The 19,920-nt window shown below is 36.5% G+C and overlaps 3 protein-coding genes across 9 annotated transcripts in view; 2 read left to right on the forward strand and 1 right to left on the reverse strand.

Annotated features, from left to right (window-relative positions):
• The window catches only part of LOC112907482 (immunoglobulin lambda-1 light chain-like), a 699,686-nt gene that overhangs the window by 335,351 nt on the left and 344,415 nt on the right, over window positions 1–19,920 (forward strand). The gene's annotated exons all lie outside the window — the stretch shown is intronic.
• LOC112907540 (immunoglobulin lambda-1 light chain-like) overlaps window positions 1–19,920 on the forward strand; it is a 548,801-nt gene that overhangs the window by 173,235 nt on the left and 355,646 nt on the right. The gene's annotated exons all lie outside the window — the stretch shown is intronic.
• Window positions 1–19,920, reverse strand: part of ZNF280B (zinc finger protein 280B) — a 24,003-nt gene continuing 4,083 nt past the window's right edge. For both annotated transcript variants that reach the window (XM_025989064.2, XM_072723319.1), the window contains one exon: window positions 1–4,753. In XM_025989064.2, the coding sequence (XP_025844849.2) occupies window positions 3,053–4,684 (1,632 nt within the window). In that variant the 5' untranslated portion in view covers window positions 4,685–4,753 and the 3' untranslated portion in view covers window positions 1–3,052. The remainder of the gene's footprint in view (window positions 4,754–19,920) is intronic.

Here is a 19,920-nt window from a genome sequence, read left to right on the forward strand (position 1 = left end):
TTTTTTCCAAAAAAACATTTTATTACTACAATTGCTATTTTACTTACAATTTTTGGCAACATTAACAAAATAATAAATTTTATCTGAAAACAAGCAAGCAAAATAGACATGGAAATTCACAAAGGGCAATAACAAAATAGTAATCTTGACAGATATTCAATATATTTGTAAACAAAACAAAGTGACATTGCCTTAAAAAAATATAGAGGTTATCAATAGAAAAACAGAGAAAGCTCCTGAAAGAACTCAACTCACTATATTCAGTTTCTTTTGGTTACAGGCACAGAAATTGACTCAAGCTAGCCCAATTCTAAGAGAAGCAAAGCTTTTAATGATTATCTCTTCCTAGCTTTTTGTGAAAACCTAGGAAATTTAGCCGGATTGGAGAGGAAAAAAGGAGTGGGGAGGCTTAAAGTGCCTTTAAAAGGGGGAAGAGTAAAAAGGTGGGGGAGATTCATTGTCAGTATCTTCTAAGAACATTGGTGAAGCTCAATAAACCAAAGGAAGTGTCAAACAATTAAGCGAGGTAGCAAGCCATGCAGGCCTAGGAGAAAAGCATTCTAAGAGAAGAGCAGTTACAGAGTCTTTGGAACAGGAAATGTGATTTGCTTAAAGAAAAGCAAGGCCAATGTGTCAAAAATAGTGCACCAGTTGGGAAAATGGTAGAGTAGCATGGCAGAGAATGGAAAAGCGAGAGGAGGTAGATAGGGACCTTATCACCAGAATCTGTAGTTGGCAATAAATAACAATTTGTATTCCTTAGGGTCACACTATAGTTAAATAGCAAATAACAGTTAACAGTGTTGATAATAGCAAGCAACCACAAAAAGAACTAAAATACTTCATATTTTTACTGTTTTGTAAAACAGAATTTCTGTTATAGGAACAGAGTAAGGGAGATAAGTATGCAAAAGTCTGCACATCTAACTATACACAAGTTTCCACCTGAGACTAAAACAAGTGTGCACATACACATACACACAAACACACACATTGATTCACACAAATGCACACACACACTCTCTCTCCACCTAAAGAAATAGGTTCAGGCTAAAATATTAAAATATTAACAAAGTGCCTTGGCCCAAGCAAATAAAAAAGCCTAGTAAAATGTTCAAAGTGCAAATCAGTCAAGCATTGAACAAATAAATACAACAGAATCTACACTCAAGAAATTCTTTGAAGTATGAACAATACACTCACAACTACTTTGTTATCTGTCCTTCCCAATTCTAGAAGGGATGCTAAGCTGCTGATGACTTCCCAGTTTTCTGTGAAAGCTCAGGGAATTTAACAAAATCGAAGACGGAAGAAAGAAGTGGGGAGACAGAAGATGCCTTTAAAGAGGAGGAGAAAGCAAGGGAAAATAGTAGACATCTCTCCTTGCTCAGGTCTATAGGTAGCATCCCAGGTTCCTTATGTACAGAGGCTTCTAGATACTTGAATCAAGGTGGAGAAAGAAGGGATGGCACTAGAAAATACCCAGGGAGACTCAATCCTGGGAATCCACAGAGGCAGCCAAGGGTAATGTTCAGGAACCAATACTAAGAGGGCACTCTAGTAATGTGAGTCCTTGGAAACAGCAAGGGGAAAAGATGCCCCCACAGTATAGCTAAGAATTAGACAGCTGGATAATTAGATAACTCTAAGACCTAATACCTAACAAAATAAATGGGGCGTTTCTTTCACATCAGAGTGTGTCAAGGAAAACCTAAACTCAACTAGTTTGATGAGGGAAACTATACACACAACAGAGAATAACTGTTAACTGTAATACATTCATGTCCAAAGCAAGATATGAAATTGAAAATTTCACATGTTCAACTGCACGGAAAAATATAAGGAAAAGCCCTATAATGGGCTTAATTTTACTCAGTCACCATGGGCTGCTTTTATACACTGTACCTACTATTTTTGGACAACCCCCATTCCAGTTTAGCAATAAGAGAGCTAAATTTAGCCCAGTCCTTGAACTGGATAGATACCATTTGTTCGGCCCTTTTCAGTTTAAACTATGGGTCCAGTGCAGTTCAAAGTATGGATATCAAGGCTTCTTTCTCTTGAGAAATTTTACTTGCCTTACTACTGTGGCTGAGAGGTATATGGCTAGTTCATTCTGACCAAAAGCCAGCCAGAAGGGAGAGGGAAGGGAACAAGCTGAATTCCTCTTTGGATCACTCAACAGGAGGTCCACTGGCACTAAACCCCATTCTAGTCATTACCCCTGCCTTTCCAGCTGAAGCCAATGATACAGTGATTGTTTCATGTCTGCAGGGGTCCCTTGCCAAATACAGGCATTTTATTTTAATGGTTTTGCTTCTTTGGATGTTCTTGTGCTAGGAAAAGACACTTTGAGACAGTGTTCCCTCTACCTTGGCTCCAAGACTAGAGTGAATGTGTGTATGTGTGTGTATTTGTGCGTGTGCACCTTAAACCAAGATAAGAAGCCACTGTTCTCTACTGATTAACCTCCCAGTTTCTGGTGCCCATTCATGCCACACTTTGTCCCTCAACTTCTCAACACTCAGGCTCTCAGAGTCAGATTACTTTAGACCATCACAAGACACTTCTGAGCTCAGCAGCTCAGCTCAAATGGGATGATGATGTAACAAAGCCATTCCAGTCTGACTGTAGTTAATATGGAAATCTTCAAGGCATGGAAAAAGTTGAAGAGCATATTAAGTACTTAAAAAACTCTACAGATTCTATATACAGAACTTAAGAGCTTTCAAACATACAAGAAACATGAACTATCAAAATAATAAATAGGTTTCCACTTTTTTCTCTCTCACATACATATATACACAAAACACCTTTGATGTATTAAGCCAGATACAATTACATGAAAAACAGGTAACAAATTTTCAAATAACATCTCAAAATTCAGATCAGACAATACTGTATTTCATAAATTTAAAAAGAAAACTCATAAATGACTCATTGGTTTCACTATTTTTGATGATACTGAATAAGTATGGGTTGTATTTTTTTGTTTCCTATGGAGTTTTTGACTTTGATTGAAATACCTGCTTTAGAATTACTGAAACTAGAATTAACGAGGTTTTTTTGGAATTCTACTTTTAGACCCAGGGGGTGATGGTTCAGAATCAGACGTGCTCACAGTAACAGATGCTAATTCCACTGATCCTGGTTGAAGAGGTCCCAGTGACACTTGAATAACAACCTTTGTTTCGGGGGGCAATCCCTCTAGTTGCTTAGGTTTCTTAAACATTTGATGACACTGGGTCTTATGCTCCATTTTCTCCTTGAAAGTTAAAAACTGTAGCCGGCATTTGGAACACTGGTGAACACTCTTTTCCCAGTGTCCCCTATAATGACACATGTATGGTGTTGCAGTTTTGAAAATCTTAAGACAGAAGGGACAGAGCAAATTCTTAGTGTTTTCATGGCATGTTCTGAAATGCATTTCCACATCAGCAAAGGCTGACGATCTGTAATTGCAAACCTGGCACACATAGGGCATTTCACCAGGCTTATGATTGTCCTTCATGTGCTGTAAGAGAACCTGGTCTGTTTTGAATGACAATTCACAAATTTTACAGACAGCAGAGGGCTCCTGGGTAGTGTGTACACTTTCAATGTGACATTGAAGCTGGAAGGGAGTGGGAAACTGTCGGTGGCAATGCTGGCAGGTGGTGTGGTTTTCCCAGCTGTCAGCCCTCTGCTTCTCAAGTTCCAAATGGTGCTTCATGTGATTCATAAACTTGACGTTTTTTAGAACTTTCAAGCAGCTGAGGCATTTAAAGGTTGTGTGAGTCTTCTGTTCTGGCTGACTGTCTCCTTTATACTGCCCATAATAAAAGTCATGAAGTAATATGACCAGACTTCCTTTCTTGGAATCAACAATCTGGTTTTGACTTGCTAGACTCAAAAAGTCTGTTTCTGTCAGTTTGTTTTCCTTAACAGGGCTTATAGGCTTTAAATGGACACTGTCCTTTGGAAAAGCTGTTGGAAAAGGTGCTCCATTCTGAACATGGCTTAATGAGGTATGAACATTGTTTGAGAGTGTGCTTTGCTGTGTAGTCATTGTATGAAAGTTACCTGAAGGGGACAAAGCTGAAGCATGTCCCCCTATGATTCCATCACTGAGCTTAGGCCTTTTGGGATTTATATCATTTACTTCAGCAGTGGAAAGTCGCTTTGATATGCAAGTACTTTTATTCATACCTCCTACAGAAAGTGCTGCTCCTCCTGGATGCTGTAATGAACTTGTGAATGTAATCAAAGGAGAACATAACTCTGAAGAGCTATCAGGCACGACTTGTGGTGAATTATTTTTATAATCAGGTTTAGACAAAGGCTCAATAATAATAGGACTATCTGTTGATCTTGATTCAGATTCAGAAACTGGCAAGTCGGTCACTGCTTCTGATACAGGGGTCACATAACTTACTGGCTGCAATTTGTGAGTAGTATCTTTTCTGAGGTGACCATACTTTTTTCTCCTTGAACATGAACCTGGGGTAACTCTGTTCAAAATGTTTGAAACAACTGGTTTTGAATTTGAAGTCACTCCAACAAAGATCAGCTCAGCATCATCATTTACATGCTCCACTCCAACAAAGATCAGCTCAGCATCTTCATCTACTTGTTTGGTTTCTTCTACATTCTGTTGTGGTTCTGGCACCTGTTCTTCCTCACATAACATACATGGTTGTTCCATTTTCTAATTTTTTTTTTATTCTTGAAGGTGTGGCCACAGTCCCAGTGCTTTCTTTATGTAAACTGCCACCTAAGTACAAACACAATACACATCAGTAAGTACAGAAAAATGCATTGTCTTATTTTTCTTCAAAACTCTAATATCCTTATTTTATAAGATAAGGACAATAAAACTCACAGGATAAATGACAGTTTAAAGCCTACTATTATTATACGTCTGTGCAACTCTAGCATCATAGCTTTGCCCTATGCTGATCGTGGTTTCTTCTATTAAAAAAAAAAAAAAGGGAAAAAACCTAGTAACTAATCACTAGGTGAAATCATACGTAAAGAGTATGCTATTTTACAAAGGCACCATTGTGCATGGTTTAGAAATATGGGCTTTGGAGTCAGAGAAGATTAAGCTGGAATTCTAAGTCAGCCACACACCAGCTGCATTTCCCTTGGCAAGTTCAAAACTTTTAAATGTGGTTCTGTATCTTAAAGGCAAACGTTCTTATTTCTTAGACTTAAGGTAACTGCTCTTTTTAAAAAGCACCAACAATTCAAGGGTACCTTATTTTGTAGTAGAATTGAAGAAAATTTTACAGTAAATAAACATATCTCAATTGATTCAAACATACTAATTTCATAAATATTAACATAAAAAAAGAAGTGTCAAATTCAAAGAACAGAATAACAATACCTACCCACAGTCAACAGCATAATTCAACGTCAAGTGCTTAGCACATGCCCAGCAGATTGAAACTCTTGATAATCTCATCCCAATTCAAGGCCTTAATTATAGTCCATTCACTGATGTCTCCTAAATTTTTCCCTCCAATCCTGACTTTCCCACTGAACTTCAATCCCAGAACTTCCTCCCTCCACCCACTTCAGTCTCTTCTCCACATGGCAGAAAAAGCGATTGTCACATCACATTACATCACTGCTCAGCTCAAAACCCTCCAATAGCTTTTTGCTTCACTCAGTAAAAAGTCAAGTGCTTCCAATATCTCCAATGCCTGTAAGACCATGCTTCCAAGCCTACATACTGCCCCACAGTTATGTCCTACTCTTCTTCCCTATCCACCTCACTGTAACCACAGTACCCGCCTTGCTATTTCTTGAACACATTAAACACTTTACCTTGCTTAGGGCCCTGTATTTTCTGTCCTTCTAATATGAATGCTCATCATCCAATTACCTGTATGGCTGACTCCTTACCATCTTCAGACCTCTGTTCCAAGTCTCCTCAAAGAGGTTCTCAAATACTCCAATCAACTGCTAATTCACATTCCCAATCTCTTCCCTTCCCCTCATCTTCAAGTCCTTATCACCACCTAACACATTATAACTTTATGTATCTTAATTCTTTTTCTACTGTCTATCCCGTAAAATGTAAACTCCAAAGCACACAGATTACTTTTTGTTGACTGTTTTATCTCCAGAGCAAAGAACAGTGCTTGGCACAACATGGGAGCTCAACAAATACAGAATTTGTTAAATGCATTAATAGTAACTTTCATTAATAAGAATATCTATTTGTAGAATAGACTGTTTTCTTTTTTTAAGATTTTATTTATTCATGAGACAGAGAGAGAGAGAGAGATAGAGAGGCAGAGACACAGGCAGAAGGGGAAGCAGGCTCCATGCAGGGAACCCATGCAGGACAATCCCAGATCCCGGGAGATGCTCAACCACTGAGCTACCCAGGCATCCCTAATGCCACATTTTCTATGATTTACTCTTAGAATCTTGTCCATGCCAGATATTCTGTAGGCCTATGAAGGACTGAAAGCTTCTAGTTTTTTACAAACATTTTTTATCACAACCTATAGTAAAACAAACAAAAAAACAATGTATATAGAGTCTCACTACCCAAACACATAAATAACAATTGCTTTACTACATCGGATGCTTATTCTAATATTTTCTATTTCATTTTTCTTAAATTGACCATGATGTAGGTACCTTCAACTATGGTTCATAACTCACCAGTTTCTGCAAACCTAATGTCACAGTTCATTGTAGCCCAATGTAGACAGACCCTTCAAATCCCATCTACAAAAATTAAACTGGCATCTAATATGTGCTATGTACCTCCCATTAATTTAATTAGCACATCAGCATATAATTTTGGAACACACATTTAACCCTGAGATTTGTATACCAATTTCAAAGTAAGTTAAAAAATAAATAGAATATTAAGCAGAAAACGTATTTATTCTTTTCGTCACTTGTTCCACAACTATATCTTGCTTGCCCAACACTGGTTTGACACTACCAAATACTAAGTAGAAAGTGGTGAGCATGAAGCTTATAATCTAGTGTTATGAATAGCGATTTACAGCCTTCTTAAAATTAAGTATATAATTAGGTGATATGTAATGCAAGAAAACATTTAAGGCACATCTGAAAACACTGCACCAAAAATTGGTTTTGTCTGTCTATATACAATTTCAATCATCTAATTCCATGCTAATGCCACCTAGTCTACTGTTTCCCAACATAAGCACCGTAACACTTCTGAGCCAGAAAATTCTATGTTGTGGGGGTTGTTGGGTACATTTAGGATGTTTAGCAATATCCCTGACCTCTACTTACTAGATGCTAGTAGCAATCCCCTACATATGCAATCAAAAATGTTCTATGGGAGAACTTATGCCCTCATCTAACCTTCTCCTGAGAATCACTTCCACACTTCTAGTAACTGTCTGCTAGGTAATTCTACATGATACTCTAATATCCTCTGTCAAGAAATAATTCTAAATTGAAATTATCATTCTCGATATCATAAAAATCAGAATAAAATTTACACTTAAAAATAAAAATTTTAAATAAAAAATAGAATAAAAATCTAATTTGACAATTAAAATAACCATCAGAATTATCTGAGGATAGACTTTTTTTTTTTAAGATTTTATTTATTTATTCATGAGAGACAGAGAGAGAGAGAGAGAGAGAGAGAGAGAGGGAGGGAGGCAGAGACACAGGTAGAGGGAGAAGCAGGCTCCAAGCAGGGAGCCCAACATGGGACTGGATTCCAGGTCTCCAGGATCACACCCCAGACTGAAGGCGGCGCTAAACCACTGAACCACTGGGGATGCCCTGAGGATAGACTTTTAAAACCCAGAAAAAGTTATGATTCACCTAAAGTTACATGTAAAGTCTGCAGAGAGCTAGCACTAAAATTCATGATTCCTCAATTCTAGTTCCTCATTCTTCCCACTAGAACTCTAACTTAATGCATGTCTAAATTTCTGGTGATGATGCTATTAATTGCTTAGTCTCTAAGGATCAAAGAGTCTCACTGGATTCATTTTCACTCTCCCTATATTTTATAAAAACTGTTCAAACCTTCCCCAACCCTCCATCAAAATACTCACAGAAACTTGTAAGTGTAGTTCTAAATAACTTTTGGAGCATTAGTCACTCTAAATGCCTTTCATTTCCATTCCTATTAAAGCTCCTCCCCTCAATATCTAGCTTTAAGTCCACTGGTTACTTCATGTTTGTACATCTATACTAGGCTCCAAATTGTCTTGTCTCTCTGTCCTTCCAATTATCACCAACTGCATACCACCACTAGATGAATCTTAAAACACTTCTGTAATTATATCACTCCACTATTCCTCCATTTAAATGACTCCTGCAATTTTAGAGAATAGACTTTCAGTTATGCTATGGACCAAAATATGTACCTCCAAAACTCATATGTTGAAGCCCTAACTCCCAGTGTGATGGTATTTGGAGATGGGAACTTTGGGTTCCCATCTAATTAGGTGTAGATAAGGTCATGGGGTGAGGCCTCCTGATGGGAATAGTGCCAACAAGAAATATCAGAAAGCTTGCTTCTTTCTTTGTCTTCCATCTATGATGTGAAGACACAGTGAGAAGGTAGCTGTCTGCAAGCCAGAAGAAAGGAAGCATATCAGCCAGCACCTTGATCTTGAATTTTCCAGCCTCCAAATCTATGAGAAATCAAATTCTGTTGTTTAAAAAAAATAAATAAACATAAACTGCGTTCCAGGGACATTGCTGGACTTTTCACCCAATTGATCTTGGTAGGATTTTTAGCTGTTGACCATACTGATTAACTTTCCATCCAACCAATCATTCAAGATGAAAAGAGTAGGGAAAAAAATCAAACCTAAAGCGAGTAAGTTAGTGAATGAGTTCATTTAGAACAAGAATAACCTTAGACTATGGGAATTTCCTTGTCACTTCTCCACTGGTATCTTTATTTTCTACAATTTACCAGAATCTTAAGATACCGGGAGTCAGGAGGTTGGACATGCCAAAGATCTACTAGATCTAGGGAACTAATCCTCAAAATCACTTTATATCCCCTATCAACAAAGCTGCCAAGGGCTGTGGAAGGAGTTAATGAGAAGATTTCATGCCAAAGATACCTGAGAGGACAGTAGTAAAACTCATCTCCCAGGTTATTCCTATGTATTTAAACAATGGCCCTCTTCATGGGTCTTTGTTATAGCCACACAACAGTTTTTTTTCAGGTATTAGTCCTTCTTGAATAGCTTCCTAAGATTAGGCTAATAGGACTCCTCTGATATCTATCCTCACCAACCTCCCTTGTCCCTCTTTTCACCCCACTACCACTCCACCAAATCCCTATCCCTACCCTTTTACTCTTTTCCCATCCATAGCACTCATGTCTCTTCCCCACTACTCTTCACTTTTCTTCCATTAACCCCAACCAGCTGCTGCCTTAGAATGTAATGCCCATTAAACACATCCTTGGTGGAAAGGAGAGCCTCACAGGATCCTTAAAACTATAGTAAACATTTATATTCCACTTTAGGGCAACTAAGGAAAACAAAAATAATGTTTTCATAAGTATTTTTATTTTTATTTAATTTTTATTATTATTTTTTTTTATTTATGATAGTCACACAGAGAGAGAGAGGCAGAGACACAGGCAGAGGGAGAAGCAGGCTCCATGCACCGGGAGCCCGACGTGGGATTCGATCCCGGGTCTCCAGGATCGCGCCCTGGGCCAAAGGCAGGTGCCAAACCACTGCGCCACCCAGGGATCCCCTTCATAAGTATTTTTAAATAAATATTGGTTTATAAATAAGCTTAGGGCAGTAGCTTGAAAAAAAATGGGGTCTACTCTGACCTGGGAGTCTAAAAAGGGAAACTATTAAACCAAGTTGTTCTTTGTCAAAAAGACATGATTATTTCTGTAGATTGGACTAAAAAGAAATCAACAATTCATAGATCCTCACTACCAATTTTCACTCTTGCTACCTCTCTGACCTCTTTTTCCATTATTCTAACACTCATTCACTACAATCCAAGCACAGTGGCTTCCCTGCTACTCCCTTTAGTATCCGCCTGAAACTCCTGTCTCCCAAAAATCTCATGGCTAATATATCCAGTCCCTGTCCAAACTTACCTTTACTGTAAGACTTGCTCTGATCACCCAATCTAATATTACAACACTCTTACCTACCCAACATTTGATCCTATGATCCTGCTCTACTATTTTCTTCCTAATTTTATAACCTCACCTTTTGTAACACCAAGAATGTATTGTTGCATTATATTATATACCTTTCTTTCTTCACTAGACTATCAGTTCTCCACTGGAGAAGTTCTGTTTCTTTAGCTTGTTTTGTTTGTTTTTGTCTGTTTTGCTCATTGATTTCTACCAAATTCCTAGAGGAGTCCCGGCACATAAGTCTTCAATATTTGTTAAAGAAAAACGATTACCTGGGAGTTAGAAATAAGTTCAAAAAAGGAAGGTGGATTGAGGGAACAAGTATGAAATTAAACCTAAAGAATAATCAATTTTCTTCAAGTCTGGGAGCCACTGAAGTGTACTGTTACAGCAAATGTGAGAACCTGCAATCCTCAGACTCAGGAGGATGACTATGGTCAGCCACTTTTAGCCATTTTTCCCTTTTCTTTCCTTTCCTCCCAAGAGCAGCATCTTAGAAGAATCTACAAAGTAAAAATGAGCAGTTTAAACTAAAAGTGGCCTATTAGTTCAGAAACAAGTTCTTTTTCTAAGACTGCATGTTTAGAAAGGTTTGGAAGTATCAGATGAATGGTAAATGATTTAAAAGAGAGGTTGAAAAGAACCACAAAAAAAGATGACTAAAAAAAAAAAAAAAGACCATGTTAATTTGTTAAATGCGAGCAACAAGGTAAGGTCATAAGGAATGGTGAAATAAAAAAAAAAAAACAAAAACAAATATTCCCTCCTTCATAAAAGCAAAGAGAACAGTCAAAATGGTCAAAATCAAGTTTTTTGCCAGACACTTGCACCCCGATGTTTATAGCAGCAAAGTCCACAATAGCCAAACTGTGGAAGGAGCCTTGGTGTCCATCGAAAGATGAATGGATAAAGAAGATGTGGTCTATGTATACAATGGAATATTCCTCAGCCATTAGAAACGACAAATACCTACCATTTGCTTCAAAATGGATGGAACTGGGGGGTATTATGCTGAGTGAAATAAGTCAATCAGAAAAGGACAAACATTATACGGTCTCATTCATTTGGGGAATATAAAAAATAGTGAAAGGGAATAAAGGAGAAAGGAGAAAAAATGAGTGGGAAATATCAGAAAGGGAGACAGAACATGAGAGACTCCTAACTCTGGGAAACGAACAAGGGGTGGTAGAAAGGGAGGTGGGCAGGGGGTGGGTGTGACTGGGTGGGTGTGACTGGGTGGGCACTGAGAAGGGCACTTGATGGGATAAACACTGGGTGTTATTCTATATGTTGGTAAATTGAACACCAATAAAAAATAAATTTATAAAAAAAAAATCAAGATTTTTGATCCCGGAAATTAACCAAAGGTTTGCAAAAAACAGGATTTCTGTGGAAAACAGTTTGGCAGTTCCTCAAAAAGTTAAACACTGAGTTATCATATGACCCCACAAGTTCACTTCTAGGTATATGCCCAAGAATTGAAAACCAGTACTCAAATTACATGTAAAGTACATCATGATTATAGTAGTCTAATTCACAAGAACTTAATGGTGAAAATAATACAAATATCCATCAATGGATGAATGGACAAATTGTGGTATATAAAACACTGAAATATTATTCAACCATAAAGAGAATAAAGGCACCTCCATGTTCATTGCTGCATAATTTACAACAGCCAAGATATGGAAATAACTGAAGTATCAACTGATAGATGAAGAAAATGTGGTATATACAAATAGTAAAATAATATTCAGCCATAAAAAAATGAAATATTGCCATTTGTGATACAATGGACCTGAAGGCATTATGCTAAGTGAAATAAGGCAAAAAAAGACAATTACTGTATGATCTCACTAATATGTGGAATCTTTTTTTTTTTTTTTTTAAGATTTTATCTATCCATTTGTGAAAGACACAGAGAGAGAGGCAGAGACACAGGCAGAGGGAGAAGCAGGCTCCCTGCAGGGAGCCCGATGTGGGACTCGATCCCAGGACCCCAGGATCACGACCTGAGCTGAAGGCAGAGCTCAACCACTGAGCCACTCAGGCATCCCAATATGTGGAATCTTTAAGAACAATAATAAACTAATAGAAACAGAGAATAGACTGGTGACTGCCAGAGGCAAGGGAGGGGGATAAAGGGGATCAAAAGGTACAAACTTCCAATTATAAGTATGTCATGGAGATGTAATTAATGTACAACATAGTTCCTATACTTAATAATATTGCATTGCATATTTGAAAGTTGCTAGGAGAGTAGATCTTAAAAGTTCTCATCACAAGATAAAAAAAATTACATATGGTGACAAATGTTAACTATACTTATTGGGCATCATATCACAATTTATACAAATACCAAATCATGCTGTACACCTGAAATTAATATAATGTTATATGTCAATTATACCAATAAAAATAATTTTTAAAAAATGGAATGAAGTATTGATACTACAACCTGAATAAAACCTAAAAACATGCAAAGTGAAAGAAGTCAGACAGAAAAGTTCATATATTTTTTTTTAAATTTTTATTTATTTATGGTAGTCGCACAGAGAGAGAGAGAGAGAGAGAGAGAGGCAGAGACACAGGCAGAGGGAGAAGCAGGCTCCATGCACCGGGAGCCTGACGTGGGATTCGATCCCGGGTCTCCAGGATCGCGCCCTGGGCCAAAGGCAGGCGCCAAACCACTGCGCCACCCAGGGATCCCAAAAGTTCATATATTATATGATTTTATCTATAGGAAATATCCAGAATAGATAAAGCCATAGAATCTAAACAATGGTAGTTGCCAGGGGATGGGAGAGGAGAAATGGAGAGAAACTGCTTAATGGTAAAGAGTTTTACTTTGGAATGTTTGAGATATTATGGAACTAGATAAGGGCAGTAGATGTACAACATTGTGAGTGCTCTAAATACCACTGAATCTTTCACTTTAAAATGACTGATTTTATGTTATGTGAATTTCACCCTCAATATATTATTTTTTTAAATAAAGAGGGGATATTACTACCAACCATACGGAAATTTTTTTAAAAATTTTTTTTCAAGATTTTACTTCTTTAACTGAGAGAGAGAGAGAGAGTAAGCACAAACGGGGGGGCGGGGGAGCAGGAGGTGTAAGGGAGAGACAGGGGGAGGGGCAGAAGAAGGAGAAGCCAGCTCCCAGCTGAGCAGGAAGCCCAATGGGGCTTGATCCCAGGACCCCAAGATCATGACCTGAGCCAACTGAGGTCATGACCTGAGCCAATTGAGCCAACTAGGCTCCTCTGAAATTTAAAAAATATATTAAGGGGATACTATAAACAATTTTACTCCAAGGAATAAGATAACCTTGATGAAATGGATAAATTCTAGAAAGACACAAACTACCAAATTGACTCCAAAAACAAACCTAGAAAATAAAAATATATCCAAAATAAGAGATTAAAGTTAGTAATAAAAAAAAATTACCCAAAGAAAAAAATCAAAGATCAAATGACTATCCTTGTAAATTCTACTAAAACAATTCAAGAAGAATTAGCACTAATCCTCCATCAACTCGTCCAAAAATTAGGAGAGAAAACTTTCCAGCTCATTCTGAGGCCAGTACTATTTATACCAAAATTAAAGACCTCACACATCAAAAACAAAAACAAAAAAGCCTCCTATATACTAATATCTCTTATGAATGGAGGTAAAAAATCCTTAACAAAATACTAACAAATTTAATAACATATAAAAGAACTATACACCATGACCAAGTGAGATTTACGTAAGAAATGCAAAGTTGGTTCATTATATAAAAATCAATCAATATTATACAATTTCAATAGAATAAAAGACCAAAAACCCACATCTGCCAGCAAATAAAAGCATTAAACAAAATTTAGCACCCTTTTGTGAGGTGAAAAAAAAAACCCACTCAACAATTGGGAGAAGGGAACTTTTTCAATCAGACAAAGGGCATTTGTAAAAGACCCACAGCTAGCATTATACTTCATGGTAAAAAGACTGAAAGCTTCTCTTCTAAGATCAGGAACAAGACAAAGATGTCCACTTCTAACATTCTGATTCAACATTATACTGGAGGTTGTTTAACCAGGACAATCAGGCAAGGAAAAAAAAGTAAAAAAGTATTCAGACTGGAAAAAAAGAAGTAAAACTACATGCAGAAGACATGATTTCTGTACATAGAAAATTTTGAGAACTTAGTATTAGACCTAGTAAACAATGTAAGATCAATATAAAACATCAATTATATTTCTATACATTAGCGATAAACACTGAAAATGAAGTAAGCAGTTCTGTGTACACAAGCATTACAAAAAATAAAATACTTAAGAACAAATTTACCCCCCCAAAAAATGTAAGAAATTCATACTGAAAACACTCAATTATACTGAATACACTGCTGAGGCAATTAAAAAGAACAAAGTAAATGCATACATCTCGTATTAATGGATAAGATCTAATATTGTTCAGACAAGACTCCAGATACTGATTTATCAAAATCCCAGCTTGCTTTTTCACAGAAATTAAAATTCATGTGGAAATGCAAAAGACTTAGAACAGCCAAAATAATCTTAAAAAAGAAATGAAAATTTCACATTGATTTCAAAACTTATGACAAAGTTACAGTAATGAAAAGTGTGGTACTAGCATAAAGATAGAAACATAGATCAATAGGATACAATTCAGAGTCCAGAAATAAACCCATACACTAATGGCCAATTGATTTTCAGCAAGAATACCAAAATAATTAAGTGGGGAACAGATTAAGATTTTTCAACAAATGTTCGAACAACTGAACCTCCATCCACATCAAAAGAATGAGGTTGGACCCCTGCTAACACCATATACTAAAACAACAAAACAAAACCCCTCAAAATAGACTGTAGAACTAAATATAAGAGCTAACTGTAAGTTTTTTTAAAAAATAGAGGTAAATGTTTTTTTTCAACAAGATAACAAAAGAATAATAACAAAAGAAAAATAAACATGATTTCATCAAGGGGAACCTTCTCATACTGTTGTGGGAATGCAAGCTGGTACAGTCACTCTGGAAAACAGAGTCCTCAAGAAACTAAAAATAGAGCTACCCTACAACTCAGCAATTGCACTACTAAGTATTTACCCCAAAGATACAAAAGTAGTAATGATCTGAAGGGGCACCTGTACCACAATGTTTATAGCAGCAATGTCCACAACAGCCAAACTATAAAAAGAACCCAGATGTCCATCCATAGATGAATGGATAAAAAAGATGCAGTAATACATGTACACAATGGAATATTAATCAGCCATCAAAAAAATGAAATCTTGCCATTTGCAATTACATGGATGGAACTGGAGGATATTGTGCTAAGTGAAATAAGTCAATCAGATAAAGAAAATTACCGTGATTTCACTCATATGTGGAATTTAAATAACAAAACAGAGGATCATAGGCAAAGAGAACAAAAAATAAAATAAGACAAAATCAGAGGGAGAAAAACCATGAGACTCTTAACCACAGAAAACAAACTGAGGGTTACTGGAGGGGAGGAAGTGGGGGGATGGAGTAGCTGGTTAGTTCATTAAGGAGGGCTATAATGAGAGATGTAATGAGCACTGGGTGTTATATAAGACTGATGAATCACTGAACTCTACATCTGAAACTAATAGTACACTATTTGCTAATTAATTTAATTTAAATAAATTTTAAAAAACAGGATTTCATCAAATTATTATTTTATATTATTTTTATTTACTTATTCATGGGAAACACCGAGAGAGAAGCAGAGACATAAGCAGAGGTAGAAGCAGCCTCCCTGAAGGGAGACTGATGTGGAACTCAATTCCAGGACCCCAGGATGAGCCAAAGGCAGATGCTCAAACGCTGAGGCATCGGGTGCTCTGGATTTCATCAAATTAAAAACTTTTGTCCTCTAAAGGATACCATCATGAAAGTAAAAAAGACAACCCAAAGAATGGGAGAAAATATCTATAAATCATATATATGATAAGGGATTTATATCCACAATATATAAAGACCTCTTATATCAGAAGACAACTCAATTTAAAAATGGGCAAGGGTGGTGCCTGACTGGCTCAGTCTGAAGAAAATGACTTTTGATCTAAGGGTCATGAGTTCGAGCCATATGTTGGCTGGAGAGATTACTTAAATAAAAACTTTAAAAAAAGGAGGCAATGAAATAGAAATTTCTCCAAAAATGATAAACAAATGGCCAAGTATAAATATGTTCAACATGCTAATCAGAGGAATGTGAATCAGAACCACAATGATGTATCACCTTATACCCCTTAGGATAGCTACTATCAAAAAATATAAAAATAAATAAACACACTAGAAAATAACAACTGTTGCAAGGGATGTGAAGAAATTAGAATCCTCATGTGCTGTGGTTGGAATGTAAAATGGTGCAATTGCTATGGAAAGCAAAAGAGGTTCCTCAAAACATTAAAAATTGAACTACCATATGATCCAGCAATCCCACTTCCGGATATACATCCAAAAGAAATGAAAGCAGGATTTCAAAGAGATATTTGCACACTTATATTCATGATAACAGCAGCACTATTCATGATAATTAAGGGGTGGAAGCAGCCCAAATGTTCATTAACTGATGAATGAATTCTTAAAATGTGGTATATACATACAATCAGATATTATACAGCCATAAGAAGGAAGTCCCGCCACATACAGCAACACCTATGAACCTTGAGGACACTTATGCCAAATTTAAAAAGCCAATCACAAAGAAACAAATACTATGTTAATTCCACTTATATGAAGTATCTAAAGTAGTCAAAGCAAACAGAAAAGAAACAAAAAGTAGAAAGGTGGATACCTCACTCTAGGGAGAGAGGGAAAAGGGGAGTCTGTTGTTTAATGGGATGGATACAAAGTTTCAATTTTGCAAGATGAAAAGTTCTAGAGATCTGTTTTAAAACAACTTGAATAGGGGCACCTGGGTGGCTCAGTGGTTGAGCATCTGCCATTGGCTCAGTTGTGATCCTGGGGTCCTGGGATTGAGTCCCACATCAGGCTCCCTGCAGGCAGCCTGCTTCTCCCTCTCCTATGTCTCTGCCTCTCTGTGTCACTCACAAATAAATAAAATCTTAAAAAAAAAAAAAAAAACAATGTGAATATATTTAACAATTAAATGGTTAAGATGGTAAAATTTATGTTATGTTTTTACCAAAATAAAAAATGAGCAAAAAATTTGAATAAACAATTTCCCAAGGAAGTACACAAATAATACAATACAATAAGCACAAGAAATGCTCCTCAATACAATTAGTTATTAGGGGAAATGTGAATCAAAATCACAATTAGATACCACTTTATATCCACTGGGTTGACTATAAGCAAAAAATAGGAACAGTAAAAATGTAACAAAGAATGTGGAAAAATCAGAATCCTCATATTGCTGGCACAACTGCCACTTCGGAAAGCAATTTGGTAGCATCTCAAAAATTAAATATAGAGGTATATGATCCAGCAATTTCCCTCCCAGGTATATATCCCAAAGAGTTGAAAATATAAGTCCATGCAAAAATTTGCTCAACAATGTTCAGAGCAGCATTATTCACAATAGCTGCAAAGTGCAAACAACCCAAATGTCCATTAACTGATGAATGGATACATTGTGGCATAGCTATACAATGGAATGTTATTCAGCCAGGAAAACAAAGTACTACTATACATGTATAACATGGATGAACCTTGGAAACATGCTAAGTAAATAAAGCCAGACACAAAAAGGCCAAATATTGTATGATTCCTTTAATATAAAATGCCTATATTAGGCAAATCCATGACACAGAAATAGACTAGTGGTTGCCATGGGCTGGGGTAGGGGGTAGAATAAGGAATATAGTAGTTTTAATAATGGCCTTGAAAAATACTAGATCCTAATCCCTGAAAAGTGTTATCTGATTTGAGAAAAGGGTCTTTGCAGATGTAATTAAGAATCTTGAGATGGGAAACTTATGCTGAATTATACATACAAATGGACCCAAAATATCCCAAGTATCCTCCGTAAGAGAGACAGAAGATTTCACACATACAATAGGAGAAAGCATTGTAACAATATTGGAGTAATAGGGACACAGCCAAAGAATGCCAGCTGGAAGAGGCAAGGAATGGATTCTCCCCTAGAGTATCCAGGGTAGCATGGCCCTGCCAACACACTGACTTAGGTCCAGGGATAGTGATTTCTAATTTACCTCAAGAACAGAGACAGAATAAACTTTTGTTGTTTTAATCCGCCAAGAGTGTGGTAATTTGTTATAGTAGCCACAGGAAACTAATACAGGGCTTTAGGATTGATGAAATGTTTGGGAATTAAGATAGTAGTAAAGACTGCACAATTTGTGAATATACTAAAAATCATTCAATTTTCAATTCTACAGAGTGAATGTATAATATGTGAATTATATCTCAATTAAAGAAAACAATGCCTAGCAATAGGCTGGTGTGACCCCCACATCCCAACAACTGATACTAAATTTTCAAAGTCCCTAAACAGACTCCATTCATGTAACAAAAATTAAGTAATTAGGATTATGGTAACAATGCAAACTAATCCAGCCAACAGAGAGTTAAACTTATATCATATGGTCAATCTACAAATTTGTAGTGGGAGGCATACATCCCCAGGGATAGATAGATATCATCTGGTAGAGTGGACACTACTCTGATACCAAGGACTTGAAACACCAACTTAATTAACATTAGGATTGCTAAATATCTTGATTTGACCAGGACAATCCAGTTTGACCTGCTGTCCCTATGTATTTTTTAATAGTGCCATTTTTCAGTCTTAAAAATATCTTGATTTCAGGCTGCCTGAGTGGCTCAATCATTTAAGTATCTGACTGTGGATTTCAGCTTAGGTTATGATCTCAGGGTCATGAGATCAAGATCTGTGTTGGGCTCTGTGCTTGGTGGGGAGTCTGCTTATTTTCTCTCTCTCCTTCACCTCCCTCCAAAAAAGAAAACAAAACAAAAAACAAAACAAAAAAACTGATTTCAGTGATAAATTAGTCTACCTAATTATAAGGAATCTGGAAGTTAGGAAAGTGGTGAGAGCATATTCTATACAGGCCAGATGGGCCCTGTCATGCATCTCCATATAATATATATCTCCTTGCTACTGGAAAGCTCCCAAGGAAAAAATTCCTGATTGGACTCCCACAGAGCATCCATATTTTGTTTTAAAATGTATACAATACTAACGATTAAGGAGAACTCTCGGAACTCTATTATTTGGTGTTAGTCAAATGACTAATTTATACATTTAAAGGAAAGTATAAGTAATACTTGTAGTTGACAAGTATAAGAAACTTACAAAGGATGGCTTAAAATAACTTGTATCCAATTTTTTTTAACTGTTACAAAACCAAAAGATGAAAGTCACTATTATTTTTTTCATATCAAATTGACCCTAACATAATAATGCTATGTTAGAATTCCTGGGTGCAAAAAAAAAGGAGGAGGGGGGAATTTTTTTCTTTCTTTCTTTCTTTCTTTCTTTCTCATTTTTTAAAAGAAATTATTACTCCATGGAAAGATCATAAGTTCTATGGGTGGTCATACATATAAGGTTGGTAATGTTCTGATATTCACTATTTTGGATGAAGTACAACTATAAAACAAATTAAATCAGTAGAATTAGAACATATCCCTATCCACAAAAGGCTGAGAAACAAAGAAATGACACAGGAGCAGAATGATAAAGAACTACATAGTTCTGACAGTCTCCTAACCCTAACCCCTAACAGAGAAAAGAGGAGGGAAGAGC

The sequence above is a fragment of the Vulpes vulpes genome, chromosome 10 (assembly GCF_048418805.1).
Source record: "Vulpes vulpes isolate BD-2025 chromosome 10, VulVul3, whole genome shotgun sequence".
NCBI lineage: Eukaryota > Metazoa > Chordata > Mammalia > Carnivora > Canidae > Vulpes > Vulpes vulpes.